The sequence below is a fragment of the Mya arenaria genome, chromosome 8 (genome assembly GCF_026914265.1).
Source record: "Mya arenaria isolate MELC-2E11 chromosome 8, ASM2691426v1".
NCBI classification, from domain to species: Eukaryota; Metazoa; Mollusca; class Bivalvia; order Myida; family Myidae; genus Mya; species Mya arenaria.
The window spans coordinates 51,644,533-51,658,321 of NC_069129.1; the positions used below are offsets into that span (position 1 = coordinate 51,644,533).

Below are 13,789 nucleotides of genomic sequence, written 5' to 3' on the forward strand. Positions count from 1 at the left end.
AAATGTTTAAACATAAACCCGGTTTAATGGCACTGGGTAAACGTCAAAGACATAAAATATAAAATCACAAACAAGAAACATGGAAGAACCTCATGTTAATTAATCCTGAATTAGTCATTGTTATTTTTTTTCGTATTTTGAGTCTCAAAATAGAGTTTTCGGGGATGAGATATATTACTAGACTTGTCATTTAAAGCAAAATGTGTCAATGCCTCAAACAAATCCCAAAGGCAGGCCACTTTGACACTTTTGGGACCATGACTAGAAATATTAAAAAATGCATTGTGTACACTGAGCATTTATTATGGGGTTACAACCAAGTGAGCTAGTGTATATAATGTGGTTAATATGTTAGCCACGTCCCAACATTTAGACTAAAATGCTATTTTACGTCTCAGCGTCAATTAGTTCTGTTTGGTATTCCATTTATATAAATGTTACCATGATTACTCAGAGCTGCTAATGAATATTAGGCTCCGCCTACTGTCTAATGTTATTATCATTACTGCTGCGGGCTTTTGTTCATATCAGAGTTGTGTTGACTATCATGAGATGTATATCGTTATGCAAGTATAAAACATTGAATTGTGTTTATATACACTGACCACCCAATTTCATAACAATTTCAGACTGTCACCAATGATCAGTTTGAAAATTAGCTTCTTGTATCAATATTATTCTGGTTATATATTGCATATGATTATGTGGTGTAAAATATTTTCCATATATCATTTATGTGAGGGTATTTCAATAAAAGTTGTGATAGGTGCGATATGGTAATAAGAACACCAACCGTCTAATGTTTGCGGTCCAATCAACTATATGAGATACAATACATGTCTGAAGGGAGGTAATGCAATCAAACCTATGAGTGTTGCATGCTAAGAAGGTCATATACGACATAAAATAACGATTACCTGTTTCACCAGGTTAACGAACTCTCGGCTAAAAGGAGGTTTAATCATGTTAACATGTGTTAAATAGCTATTTATAATTCAGGCTTAACTGGTTTAATTTGCCATACTGGAGATAACCTGTCTTTGTCGCCTAAGGGTCGGTGTACTGAAGAGTTTATGTCAAATAGGTCAACTAGTTGATAGTATTTCATTTAAAGTTAACCTTGTCACATTATAATGGCGGAAGGTTCTCTGCTGGGGAATATTGACACTGATAGAGTCGAGAAGGTAAGCCGTCTTAGTTAGTTATTATCCTATTTGGTACGTTTATGTATTTGTTATAACTTCATGTTTTAATATTACTGGTTGAGAAGCAGTTTCCGACGGAAAGCAGTTTCCGACAAATCGCTTTTTCGCGTACCTTCCTTAGATCTTCATAAAGAATGTACTGCAATTCAGCTATATGGTAACTAGGCAATCAAAAGCTGATTTTTTTTCCGAGACATATAAAAAACTTTTATTATTATTTAATGTTTAATGTTTATTTTTCATTTTGTACACAAACTTGCACGTGGGGGATCTGCACGCGCAGCGTATTGCGCATGCGTGTGAACCTAGTTTGCATATCTATGAATAGCTACAAGGTTTTCCTTAATTGACTTATACAAACGATGATCATTGTGTACATATTTGTGAACACTGGTGTCATGCTTGTTTCGCATCCACATTCACTTAGATGTATACAAACACAAGTTTTCATCAGAAATGAATAAAAAAATCATTGATATTCAGTCTCTGCCTGATTTCGAGTATGAATTGAATGTCGTAAATTTTAAGGTTTAAATTTTTTTGTAAATGCTGAAAAATTAAATAACATTTCTCTTATTACAGTATTATGTTTAGTTTATTAAATAAACGGATAATAAAAACACACAACAGGCACCTCAAATATGCCCCGCATTCAAATTGTCGGAAACTGCTTCTCATCACAAGCTAATCAGAACAACGTAAGTACCCTCTTTGCGCCCCTATTAGATACACTATATGTGACGTCACACATGTTAGAAATATATCGACAATAGCAACTTGAGCTGTAGTTATATAAAATGTGAACACTTTCAGTAGATATTTAAACACGTATAAATAATTCAATAAGAACGTTTAAAAACTGTCGGAAACTGCTTCTCAACCAGTATGGGAAAAGAATGTAGAATGTTTTTTACACTTTCCTATTCTGCACACTCCTCACTCCAATGGATATTACCAAACTCCGCGCAGTGTTACTTCCCTTGCGGTACAGTAATCACTGCCACCACAAGATTTTCATCCAAAATTGGATGAAAACTTTTAATGGCATTTTTTTTAATCATATATATTTATTCTTATATCCTTTCTTAAATAATTACTTTACGCCAGTTGATAGGCATAATATGTTTTATAAAAAAATAACAATTAAAAAAAACATTCGGAAATGTTCGGTCTTTTTTCAAATTGAAAGCCCTACAAAGTCCATATCGTGTTGAAGGATGTACGGAAAAGAAATCTCGGAAATTTTTACCTGATATTGAACTTAGTTTTTGGATGATTTCGTCTTCCGTTGCATTTTTTCCTTTTATGGAATAAAATCGTTTATTTTCTAAACAAATGAAACATGTTGCTGGAATTTCTTTTAAAGGTGTTCCGTCCATTTTGTAAATTGCAATCACGTGCCGTTTTATCTATCATCACGTGATATTTGTGAAGGCAGTGATTACTGTACTGCAAGGGAAGTAACACTGCGCGGAGTTTGGGATATTACTCCTGCAAACATTTATACTTACTGCCGAAAATGGTACCAAAATAATCATGAATAAATTATCTATCAACTGTAGTACGGATTTTATCTAATTATGTGAAACAAAATAAAACGAGCAAAAAGTTTCACAAGCATTTTTTGTAATATGTCGTTTTTCTGCCGGTCTTGGGACGTTTTGACTGTCATTTTATACTTTCGACTTCGGATATTTTAAGAATTGTTTTGATTGTCAATGACTTTACAAGGATACATTGACGTCTCCTGCATCGGTGAGTATAACTTTAATGAATTATTATGTATTAAAGTTTTCTGCTTTTATTTGACAAAAACTGAAACAGGGGATAAAACATGCTGAATTACAGGTCCAAATCGAAAGAGAACAACAATGCATCATCGAATTTCTGAAAATTCCTGAAAATTCATTCATTTATCAACACATACTATCCATTTGATTCAGTAATCTGTCGCATTTTTCCGCAAGGGGTAATTATAAACACATCGTTTCTGAGAGTGGCCAAAAACAAGAACAATTTGATGACTCATAAGGCATGCAACCTTAAAAGCCGAGAGTATCCGAATTAACCAGGAAGTAATTTTTGTTTACTTTTAAAATGCCAACCTCTGTAAATAGTAATTTATTTTGAGTAAACATTGAGGTAGGTTTATGCATATCATTGTTTTATTATATTTAGAATGCTATTTATAAGGGGTTGCCAATTCTTTTGCATAAACATTGGTCAAATGTTTTATAATTTGAATAAATAAGACATTTGCAATTGTTTTTATTTTGGATATTGTGATTGGTTTTAATGATATCAGAAAAAAACAGGCCGGGTTTTTTAAGGATCTGGTCACTTTCGGTTTTAAAAAATGTAAAAAAACTATTGGAGAATTGGCAGTTATTTTTTATTAAGCCATTCTATATTATTAATTAAGAATCTGTCAAGCTGAAGTTTGTTATTGTTTATGCGCATGTTTCTGCCACGGGCATTGCCCGACAAATTCATATTAAATAACTTAAAGGAGCTCGACAACTAAAACCCAATTAATAAAATTACAACACCAAGTTTCCATTTAGTGTTTTATTGGTTAATAAGAAAAATGCAGGCTGGCTTATATATAGGCATTTCACAATTGAAACTAAGAAAGTAAGCATTTTTTTAATCTTCTAAACAGTTAATTGGATGCCTACCAATTTGAAGGCCTAGATCATACATTATCACCAAGTAACTAATACTTAAATAATAATTGGAAAGTTTCAAATTTCAACATATCAATGTTTTAATGTGTAAATTTCAGGAAACATTTTTATGTTCTGTATAGTTACTTGGATTATAAAATCACTCTCTGTAAAAATTATTCAACTTTTCAAATATTATTAGTCTTCAGATTTATTGGAATTCCTGTTATGATAGGATTTCGATTGCTGTCATAAATTTTCAACTCAATGTTTTGATTATTCATTTGAAATTATTTTAAACTTCACATTCCATAAATGGCTGTTCTTCCTTTTTGATTAAATATTGTGAGTATTTTTACACATTAGTAAGTCTGCCAATTCATGGGTGGTCAGTTTTGTCATTTATTAGTCTTTTTTCCCTTTTTATTTAATCTTTTCTTCCTTTCAGTGAGAAATAAAGCCATAGAATACATTTATACCACTCAAATTCAGCCAGTCAGAATGATGGGAAGGATTGCAGAACTGAGGTAACTTAGAACTATGATGCATATTTACCAGAGAATATCTCATGAACATGCCATTTTCTTTGAAATTATACCTGAAGTTATTGAGAACTCTTTATAAACTGTGACATTTTGTATGATGACATATTTCATTATTTGTAAAATAAATGCTTTTGACATTTTTTTGAGCTGTAAAGTTGAATTGATTCTTAAATTGATTCTGGTAAATACCAAACTGTGTATAGACATCAAACCTCATTACATATATATACATAGTTGTCCCTCTCTGAATAATACATAATTATCTATGTTTCTGTTTACTTTCAGTTTCACTCTCACCTGACTGATGCAGATTCAGTAACCTAATTGTATGTACTTTTTGTCAAATTGTATTTATTTGCTCTATCAAAAATATAATGTTGACCTTTTTGAGGAATAATTTTGAAAGGAAAAATAAATTATTATAGAGAAAGGGTAATTTGTTATGTACAAAAAGTGGACAAAAATGTTGAACAGTATGAAGTTTTAAATTAGAAAATCCTTATTTCTCTCTGTATGTATGTCAACTTTATTAAGACAATATCTGGTAATATAATGTATTCCCTTAATTAATTGTGATAAAACCTTTTTACACTGTATGTATACATCTGTATATGTATGCTGCCATATAAACTGAATGCATGTAGTTTCTTTTGTGAACATGTGTATTGAAATCAACACATTCCTTTGTTATATTTTCAGGCTTATGATGGTTTCTGAGAAAAAAACAGCTTGGTGTAATTTGACAGTATTTTTCAGTATTTGACAGTGGTTCTATCATGCAACAGTCATACCATGAAGTGTCTCACAGATTCTCTCTCAATTCCTGCAATATCCAAGATTACAGTGTAGTGCAAAGAGGATTAATTTTCTTGCAATAAGAGGTATCTGCACTTCCAAATACCCCTGTACAGCATGAACAGTTCCTTCTTTTTTAGCTCGACTATTCGAAGAATAAGGAGAGCTATACTACTCACCCTGGCGTCGGCGTTAGATAACAATTATTTGAATATAATGCAAATAATAGGCCTTTATTATTCGACTTAGAAATTCTGGTTAATTCTTTGCGCGTAAGCACACATAGGTTAATATCTCAGCAACTACTTGAGGTATTGCATTGATACTTGATACAATGGTACTCAACCATCTACTTAAATAACCAAGTAAGATAACTCTAGTTTGCATTTAATGCAAATAATTGCCCTTTATTATTCGACTTAGAAATTCTGGTTAAGGTTTTGCATGTAAGCACACAAAGGTTAATATCTCAGCTATTACTTGATGGATTGCATTGATACTTTATACAATGGTACTCAACCATCTACTTAAATAACCAAGTAAGATAACTCCAGTTTGCATTAAATTAAAATAATGGCCCCTTTTTTATTCGACATAGAAATTCTGGTTAAGGTTTTGCATGTAACCACTTTTAAGTCTGACATTGAAAATTTACACACAGGCTCCCATCTATTTAACCTTCTTATTTAATCAAGTAAGATAACTCTTATCTTTTATAATATATAATTTTTGCCCATTATTATGCGACTTAGAAATTCTGGTTAAGGTCTTGCATGTTAGCACACATAGGATAATATCTCAGCAACTATTTGATGTATTGCATTGAGACTTTATACAATGGTATTCAACCACCCAACTTAATTGAATAAACAAGTTAGATAACTGTATTTTGCAAATAATGGCCCTTTATTATTAGACTTAGAAATTCTCGTTAATATTTTGCATGGAACCACATTTATGTTTATATCTCAGAACACCATGTATTGCATTGACATCAAATGTAACAGTGATCCATGCATGTTTCGCCAAAACTTTTCAATCCTTACATTGAAAAGCGGCGGAATAGTCGATCGCGCTGTCTCTGTGACAGCTCTTGTTTGAGTGATTATAGAGTGAAAATGTTTCCATATAAAATGTTTTCTTTTTATGTGTAACACTTGTTATGAATGGTTAAAAATACATGCATGGACATTATGATTCCAAATCTATGCACATTTTGATTCCAATAATTAACCACAGAAGTATTTTAAATTTGGTTTGAAACAGAAATATTGTTCTTATGTTTGTTTCTAAACATTATCTGGTATTATTCGTGTTTATAGTTTCCATGTCAATTTAAAAAAAAAGTCAGTTCTTTTAAAGATGCACTCTTACTCCCACATAAGATTTACCACAATTAATACTTTTGTTTTATTATTCCAAAAAGGATGAATAAATGTTGAAAACAATGGTTCTAATGAAGGATGCCTACTTCTACTTGAAGGAAATGTGCATAAAAGACCGTATTTCTACCATTTGAGATAATAGTAGATCACAGTAAATCTTTATGCATTCACCAATCATTTAATATGTTTGCGTTTTCAGCTTAAATACACGGTTACAATATTTTTATCAATACTTAATATTTTCCAAAAATGAATTATTAAGTAAGTTGTTAAAGGGTTAACAGTCAAAGTATATGTTTGTTATACATGTGTATGCATTGATACTGAATAAGAGTGTCACTTTAAACAGTTGCCATGGTAACTTTAGAGTCTTGTTTTTTTAAGAAACTGTAATTGTTGTCTAAAAACCTTTGTATTTTCAATGTGATACTTTTTTAGCATGTCCGCTTCAGTCAAGGAAATATTTCTGTTATTTGTTAATCATTTGGTCATACTTTGTATACAATTATTTTTATAATTTAACCTTGAAAATTTCTGACAATCTCATACTTATATTGAAATATTCAGAATTGCTAGATGGGTTGAAGTTCACCTTTATTACAATTGTCAGGCAAATCATGGCAAGATATACATAATTCTCCTTTTTAACAAAAAGCGATGTTTAAAGCATTTTTTGTATTTTTATTGAATGGTTACCATGGCAACTAATTTTTTGTTTGCCTTTAAACTTCCTATTTATAATGCTATTAATTGTAAAAATGCAACAGTCAAGCAGTGAATGGAAGAATGTAAATGTTCTTTGTCTTTTACCTTTTTCAAGCTCATTCTTCAAGAAATAAAGCATTTTTAAAATTTCTTAAAAATGGACGTTTTTTCATCATTTTTTTAAAGTGAAATAATTTGCTTAAAACATTGTTTAGGTTCTGATATTTAGGAATGTGTATTAAATTTATAGAAAATAAACAAAATGTGTTGTTTGACATTATTTATTTCATTTAAATTCCGAAGTTTTGAATTTGACCTATTTTGGCAGAAAAATTGATAAAAATGTAAAATTAAAAGGGCCATAATTCTGTAAAAAAATGATGGATTTTGAAAAAATGTGCATATTTGAGTTTGTAATGACGTAACCTTTAAAATGATATATCACTTTAATATACCACATTAAATTATTTTTTTACGTTGTTATTGCTATCATAAGTCTTACAAAAAAAGATGTACAATAAGCGACCAAAAGGGGTCGTTCACGAACTTATTGACTCCCCCTCGTATTGCAGTCTTGCGAGCCGACCATACCTCATTTATATTTTATTACCTGATGTGGTGTTTTTCAGCTTACTTTAATATACCAATTTGCATAGGTTATTTAGGACAGTCACCTTTCCTTAAGGTATTTGCATAACCCGTATATTCGTCTAAGAGAGTGGCATTTTAGCCTTAACTACACCAAGCAAGCATGCTCCTGGCTTTAAGTCTCGTCGCAGCTCTCCGAGGTCCTGGTTCCAGGTTATATCAGTATCGAACGATAGCACATTGACAATGAATAATGTTATTAAATACCTTAAAATTAAATTGTATTATTCTATTGTCTGGTATTGCATATGTATTTAAATAAAGTAAAAGCAAGAATATTTGTTTATCAAAGAAATGTTTTCAATAGCGCTGGACGTGACATTAAATAACATTGTATTTAACCAAATACTAATATATTTCCTTGTTTTTAAACAGAAAAACAATGGTTTATTATTGATGGTAAGCTTTTAATATCAATAATATTTTGGTAATGTATTTCATATTATTATGTGGTGTAAAATATTGGCCAATACGCTATTTATATGACGGTACTTAATAAAAAGGTGTTATAGGTACGAACTGGTAATAAGAACACGAATCGTCTAATGCTTACAGTCCGATCACTTATATGAGATATAATATATGACCGAAGGGAGATTATACAATCTGCAATCAAACCTGAGTGTTGTAGTCCTAATAGTAATGTTGCATGATAAGTAGGCAGTACAACATAAAAAACGATTACCTTTTTCATTAGGTGAACCTGCTCACCGCTCAAGGTGGTTTAAACTTTGAAATAACAACATTAAATTAACGCTTAACTGGTTCAACTTGCCATACTGGAGAAAAGCTGATTTTGTCGCCTTAGGGCAGAGTAATGAAGTGTTTTGTACGATTAGGCCGATTAGATAGTATTATATTTGAGGTGAACCCTTTCACATAATAATGGCGGGCGGTTCACTGCTGGAGATTATTGACCCTGATAAAGTCGTAAAGGTGAGCCGCTTTAATAGTTAGCAATTATCATATTGGATATTTTAAGGTTTCCTATAACTTCATGCTTTTAATAGTATGAAAATAGAATGAAATATTCATTTCAGATATATGCAAAATATCGACATGTTCTCGTCTACTATTGCTAATGAAATCTGCTCTATCCATATTATAACATAGAGTGGCAAATATACTGTTCAAACAAATTTTCTGATTACTTTTTAACATGTTTTGAAAAGGCATTTGAAATGATCTGCAGTTGACTGATGAACAATCAATGAAAACATGTGTATATGTTTTACATGTGTTATGTATGTTGCACATATCCTTGTTTGTAAATAGTAGAATTGGTATATTGTTCATTGTAATACTCTTATTTATTGACACTTTTTTCGATATTTCTCTAATTGTTATTCGTAACTATTTTTGGAGGAAAACATGTTTTAAAATATTGATTTACTATTGAAATTCAGCCTGCACCGAATTTGTATGCCCCCGAAGTTGGGTATATTAAAATCGCAATGTCCGTCCGTGTTTGGCTCAACATCTCCGGGCTGTAACTTTCTCTTGTTTTGACAGATTTAAAAAAAAACTTGCAACATTTGTTTGGCATATAAAGACGATGTCTCGCGTACAAGATCTGTGTTCCTAGCTTTCTTATTGTTTGAATATTATAGAATGCTGCAAATAAGGACAAATAGCTTAAGTGGTCATGCCCGGGCTGTAACTTCCTCATATATAGACATATTTTAAAATAACTTGCCACACCTGTTTGACATACCAAGACGACGTGCCGCATGCAGGACCAGTGTCCTTACCTCTAAGGTCAAGGTCACACTTATTTTTTAAATACTATGAAATAGTTCATAGAAGGACAAACAGTATAGGTGGTCGTGTCCGGAATGTAACTTTCTCATGTATGGTCATATTTTAAAATAACTTGCTACATGTGTTTAACATACCGAGACAAAGTGTCGCGTGCAATACCCATGTTCCTACCTCTAAGGTCACGGTCATACTTAGTGTTTGAATACTATGGAATGCTTCATATAAGGACATAGAATATAGATGGTCGTGTCCGGGCTGTAACTTTCTCTTGAATGGACAATTTTAAAATAACTTGCCACATGTGTTCGGCATATGAAGACGATGTGTCGCGTACAAGATCCTACCTTTAAGGTCAAGGTCACACTTAGTGAAAAAAACTACATTTACTCAATGTACCCAGACAGCTTCTTATTGAGACCATAACTACAAACCCTTACCTGTCATCTCGTTATGACATCAAAGAATACAATTTATTCGAGTGTACAACTCGCCCACATCAGGAAATACACATGTGCACATGGAAACTGTCTTGTTAGATCAAATAAACCAGATACAATTCAAAACAATTCAACTGTCAATTGTTATAACTGGTGACTTCAACCAAAATGCGATTGCCGATCCAATATCTCGAATATGCCACACACTCACGTGAAAAGGAGTTTGCCAGTAATCTCACACCCCGACCCATGTATTAAGTTCTTGTCTTGACCATGTGTACCTCTTTGGTTTAGTTGGCATAAGACTAAAAACAACACTGACATATTACAGAGACCACGCATGGGTCTCAGATGGTTTTTCAAAACATCAATGAGAGGTAATAAGTGTTTTTATATATTCCACTCGTTCATAAAAAGTCCTTGCTTTATTCACACATTTCATTGCTATTTTATTCCCTTATGTATGTATTGTCATTGTTCAAAAGTCAATATCATGTTCGGGGGCATTCATCACATACTGACTGTTTAAAAAAGAATTCTAACAATCTTAATTCTTATTTACGAAATCGATAGTTTGAGGTATGTAAGAAATTATCCAGAAAAAATAGTGATATGTTGTGAAATATAAGGAAGTCATTGCCCCAAGAACTTGGTTTCTGATGGCATAAACATCCTTTGGCCATTCAGGTTTAACAATTTCAAGCCTTACCCTAAGCTTTATTAAATCTTCCCAAAGCAACCAAAGAAATATTGAATGATCGCGATTTAACAGGAAATATATGACGAAGTGAGGTTTTTTTAAGTTTGGGTATGTTTTTAGGCGTTCCAGCGAGTTCAGGTCGAGTTCAACCACCCCGGTGCTCGACTTGTACGAATAAAAGAGGATCTGTACGAAGGCGCCCTTGATGTTGCTAGGAAATTCTTCATGACGGGCGAACCGATTAACAAGGCTGTTGGGATGGAGTGGACGGATGAGCTGCGCGGGCTTTGGTTATCCTCTTTCAGACTGCACTTCTCTCTAGCTGCTGTCAACGAGGCCGACGGTGATATCATGGCCATCAGGTGGGGTTTTGTACACAAGAACGTACGTGTGATTTGAACGTACTTTCTGTATTAAGTACAAAGGATTAAGGTATAATAAACTGAATAGGGTGGACGGGGTTTCCATGCACAACATGTACCTTGCTCTGTTAAGATACGTTACATTAAGTTCTTTAAATTCCTTGTATAACTTCACTTGAGTTAATAAAGCAAATTCCTTGTTTGCTTGTACAAATTGAAATTGGAGGATTTGATTCTTTATGTTTTATCAAAACCATTAAACCATCAAAACTTTTAAATGGACTATTTTATGGTTTATAAAATGCACTTTTTACGAAAAATATATTTAATACGAAATAAAGTGTGGCAATTTATTAGGTGTATTAAGTCTAAGGTACTGACGGATGTAACCCTTCAACAAATGTTGATGTATGGTCAAATATTGTCTTTTAAGTCCAATATCTTGAATCAGCGTTAATAACGCGATTCACCAAAAGGATGTAGCGTGATTGGTTGATTGGCCTGATGCTGGTGTTCAATTAAGGATTAAATATCCGTCAGCTTAGTATTGGTCATTGTGGGCGAGTAGATAAGGTATCAGTTTTCTATTTGTTTATTGACTGTATCGGCGTGGGTTTGCTCCCCACTAAACCTGTTTTTATACTTAAATTGTAGTTTTGCTGCAAATTCGATATCAAAGATTAAAATAATAATAATAATCGTACGCCTTACCGGGAAGAACTCATTTTTCATGCCAAATTTCTTTAATCGACGTTTTTGTCCTTACTCTAGGACCACGAGAATAACCAAGAAGACAGATTTCGTTGATCCAGAACAAATTCAGACTTCGGGATTAAAGCGCCTGTTTGTATACTGCAACTACTGCGACCAAAAGGCCGACTTTTTCAACTACTTTGGAGTCGAGGAAGCTTTCCATTTCTATGGTCTCGCGTGCGCAGACAAGTACAAAAATCAAGGTCTGGCGTCCAAACTCTTCAAGGCCGCCGTTGACATGATCAGATACCTCGATATCCCAGGGGTTCATATAAAAGGAGAGGCTACTTCAAATTATTCCAAGATGATTTACGACCACGCAGGATTTAAGGAACTTTTTGACCAGCCCTTTGAGACGTTTATAGTGGACGGAGAAGTGGTGGTACCCAACACTGGAATTCACAAGTCAATGAAAGTGTATGGATTCAAAGCCACGTAAAACATTGTTTAGAGTTAATTCAGATTAATAAAATATAACTGTATCAAGACAATTGTTTATGAACGCCAAAGTTTTCAAGACAAGGGCAATCTATCTTAAACGCAATACAAATGGACTAAAAATCACAAGCGGACTGAGGAGGGGGTGCGCCTCCATATATCTTCTTGTTCAAATATATATGAGAGAAAAAAAGAACAATGTAATAAAATACTGGAGAAAAGCACCATTTCGGACTATAAATTGTTACCAGTTATATTCTTCCCTCCTGCCAACATTTAAAAACAAATAAACTTCGGTTCTGAGTGAGGGGCGAAGTCAAAAGGATACGCCCTCTCTACGTTATATCCTGAAACCGCGCTTGACAATAATGATTTGCCTCAAATCAGCTAGAAATATATTCCAGAGCGTGTTTGGATGAGGGGAACCTAGCTTTAGCATGATAGTATTTGAAAACAGATTTAAGTATAATAATTTATGAAAGTTATTTATCAATGTCAAGTATCGCTTTAATAGATTTATGGAAAACAGTCGAAAGAGCGTTATCGGTAAACAGTGTCACCACACTATAGGTATTGATTGGACTGTTTGTTGCTCACAGCGTTTCGGAAATATTACTCGATATAAAGTGAGTCCAAAGGTTTAAAATTCAAAACTATTAAATTGTTGCAGTTAATTTATAACTGTTTACGTACTTTCACAATGCAATTAGTGTTCACTTGTCACTACTCTTCAAAGTATTGCCGTTATATCCACGGTTTAAATAAAATCAAAGCAATTCATTGTGACTATCTGCCCAACTAGCTGCTGAAAACATTTTAATTTTACGAATTTTTTTAAAACATCACTATAAAAAAATCTGGATGAGCAATAATTTTACAAATCAGCGATTTAATTATGAACTCTCATACTGCATTCAATGTACAATTGTTTACATACTTACACGACAGTTAATGTTAAATTGTTTACGCACCCCCCATACTGCAGTAAATGTACAATTGTTTACGCACCCCCATACTGCAGTTAATGTACAATTGTTTACGCACCCCCCATACTGCAGTTAATGTACAGTTGTTTACTCACTTTCTTGTCGCATTTAATGTACCTTCACTAACAAGTGACTTAAGATAGGAAAGAACGTAAGATGTTGGATAAATTCCCAGCCATCTCAACACACACTTGTTCTTTTCCAATAACTTCTACTTTCCATTTTTGTGTAGAAAGTATTGTCATATTATTGAAAAGATGTTTGATTACATCATGTACATCAATCAGTTGCATTTGCTTACTGTTTGGAACTGTTTGGAGAAAGTAGCAAATAATTGAAACGAGTAATAATAAGGTAATCTCAAGGTTAAAATGGTGGCATTTTCATGTTCATTTGAAACGGA

General features: G+C 32.9%; 1 protein-coding gene across 5 annotated transcripts; it reads left to right on the plus strand.

The window, feature by feature from the left end:
* The first annotated feature begins 1,066 nt into the window (after positions 1-1,066).
* On the plus strand, positions 1,067-12,414 carry LOC128245003 (uncharacterized). 5 transcript variants are annotated; one of them, XR_008263032.1, is made up of 5 exons: positions 2,747-2,960; positions 4,320-4,398; positions 4,702-4,742; positions 5,116-5,297; positions 10,968-11,100. XR_008263032.1 is itself a non-coding variant. In XM_052963189.1 (3 exons), exons 1-3 carry the CDS (start codon positions 1,134-1,136, stop codon positions 12,399-12,401), a joined length of 714 nt encoding a protein of 237 aa, XP_052819149.1. In that variant the 5' UTR covers positions 1,067-1,133; the 3' UTR covers positions 12,402-12,414. The 5 variants fall into 5 exon arrangements, 2 of the variants coding, with proteins under 2 accessions (XP_052819149.1, XP_052819151.1); XR_008263033.1 differs by lacking the exons at positions 2,747-2,960; positions 10,968-11,100 and adding an exon at positions 2,986-3,347 and having other exon boundaries at positions 5,116-7,688; XR_008263034.1 differs by lacking the exons at positions 2,747-2,960; positions 10,968-11,100 and adding an exon at positions 3,478-3,839 and having other exon boundaries at positions 5,116-7,688.
* The last annotated feature ends 1,375 nt before the right edge of the window (positions 12,415-13,789 follow it).

Bases quoted from the DNA above. Each gene is read 5' to 3' on its own strand.
- LOC128245003 (XM_052963189.1), top strand. From the start codon at position 1,134: ATGGCGGAAGGTTCTCTGCTGGGGAATATTGACACTGATAGAGTCGAG. The intron at 1,185-10,967 runs GTAAGCCGTCTT...GTATGTTTTTAG, and splicing joins ACACTGATAGAGTCGAGAAG to GCGTTCCAGCGAGTTCAGGT. The intron at 11,210-11,980 runs GTGGGGTTTTGT...TCCTTACTCTAG, and splicing joins GGTGATATCATGGCCATCAG to GACCACGAGAATAACCAAGA.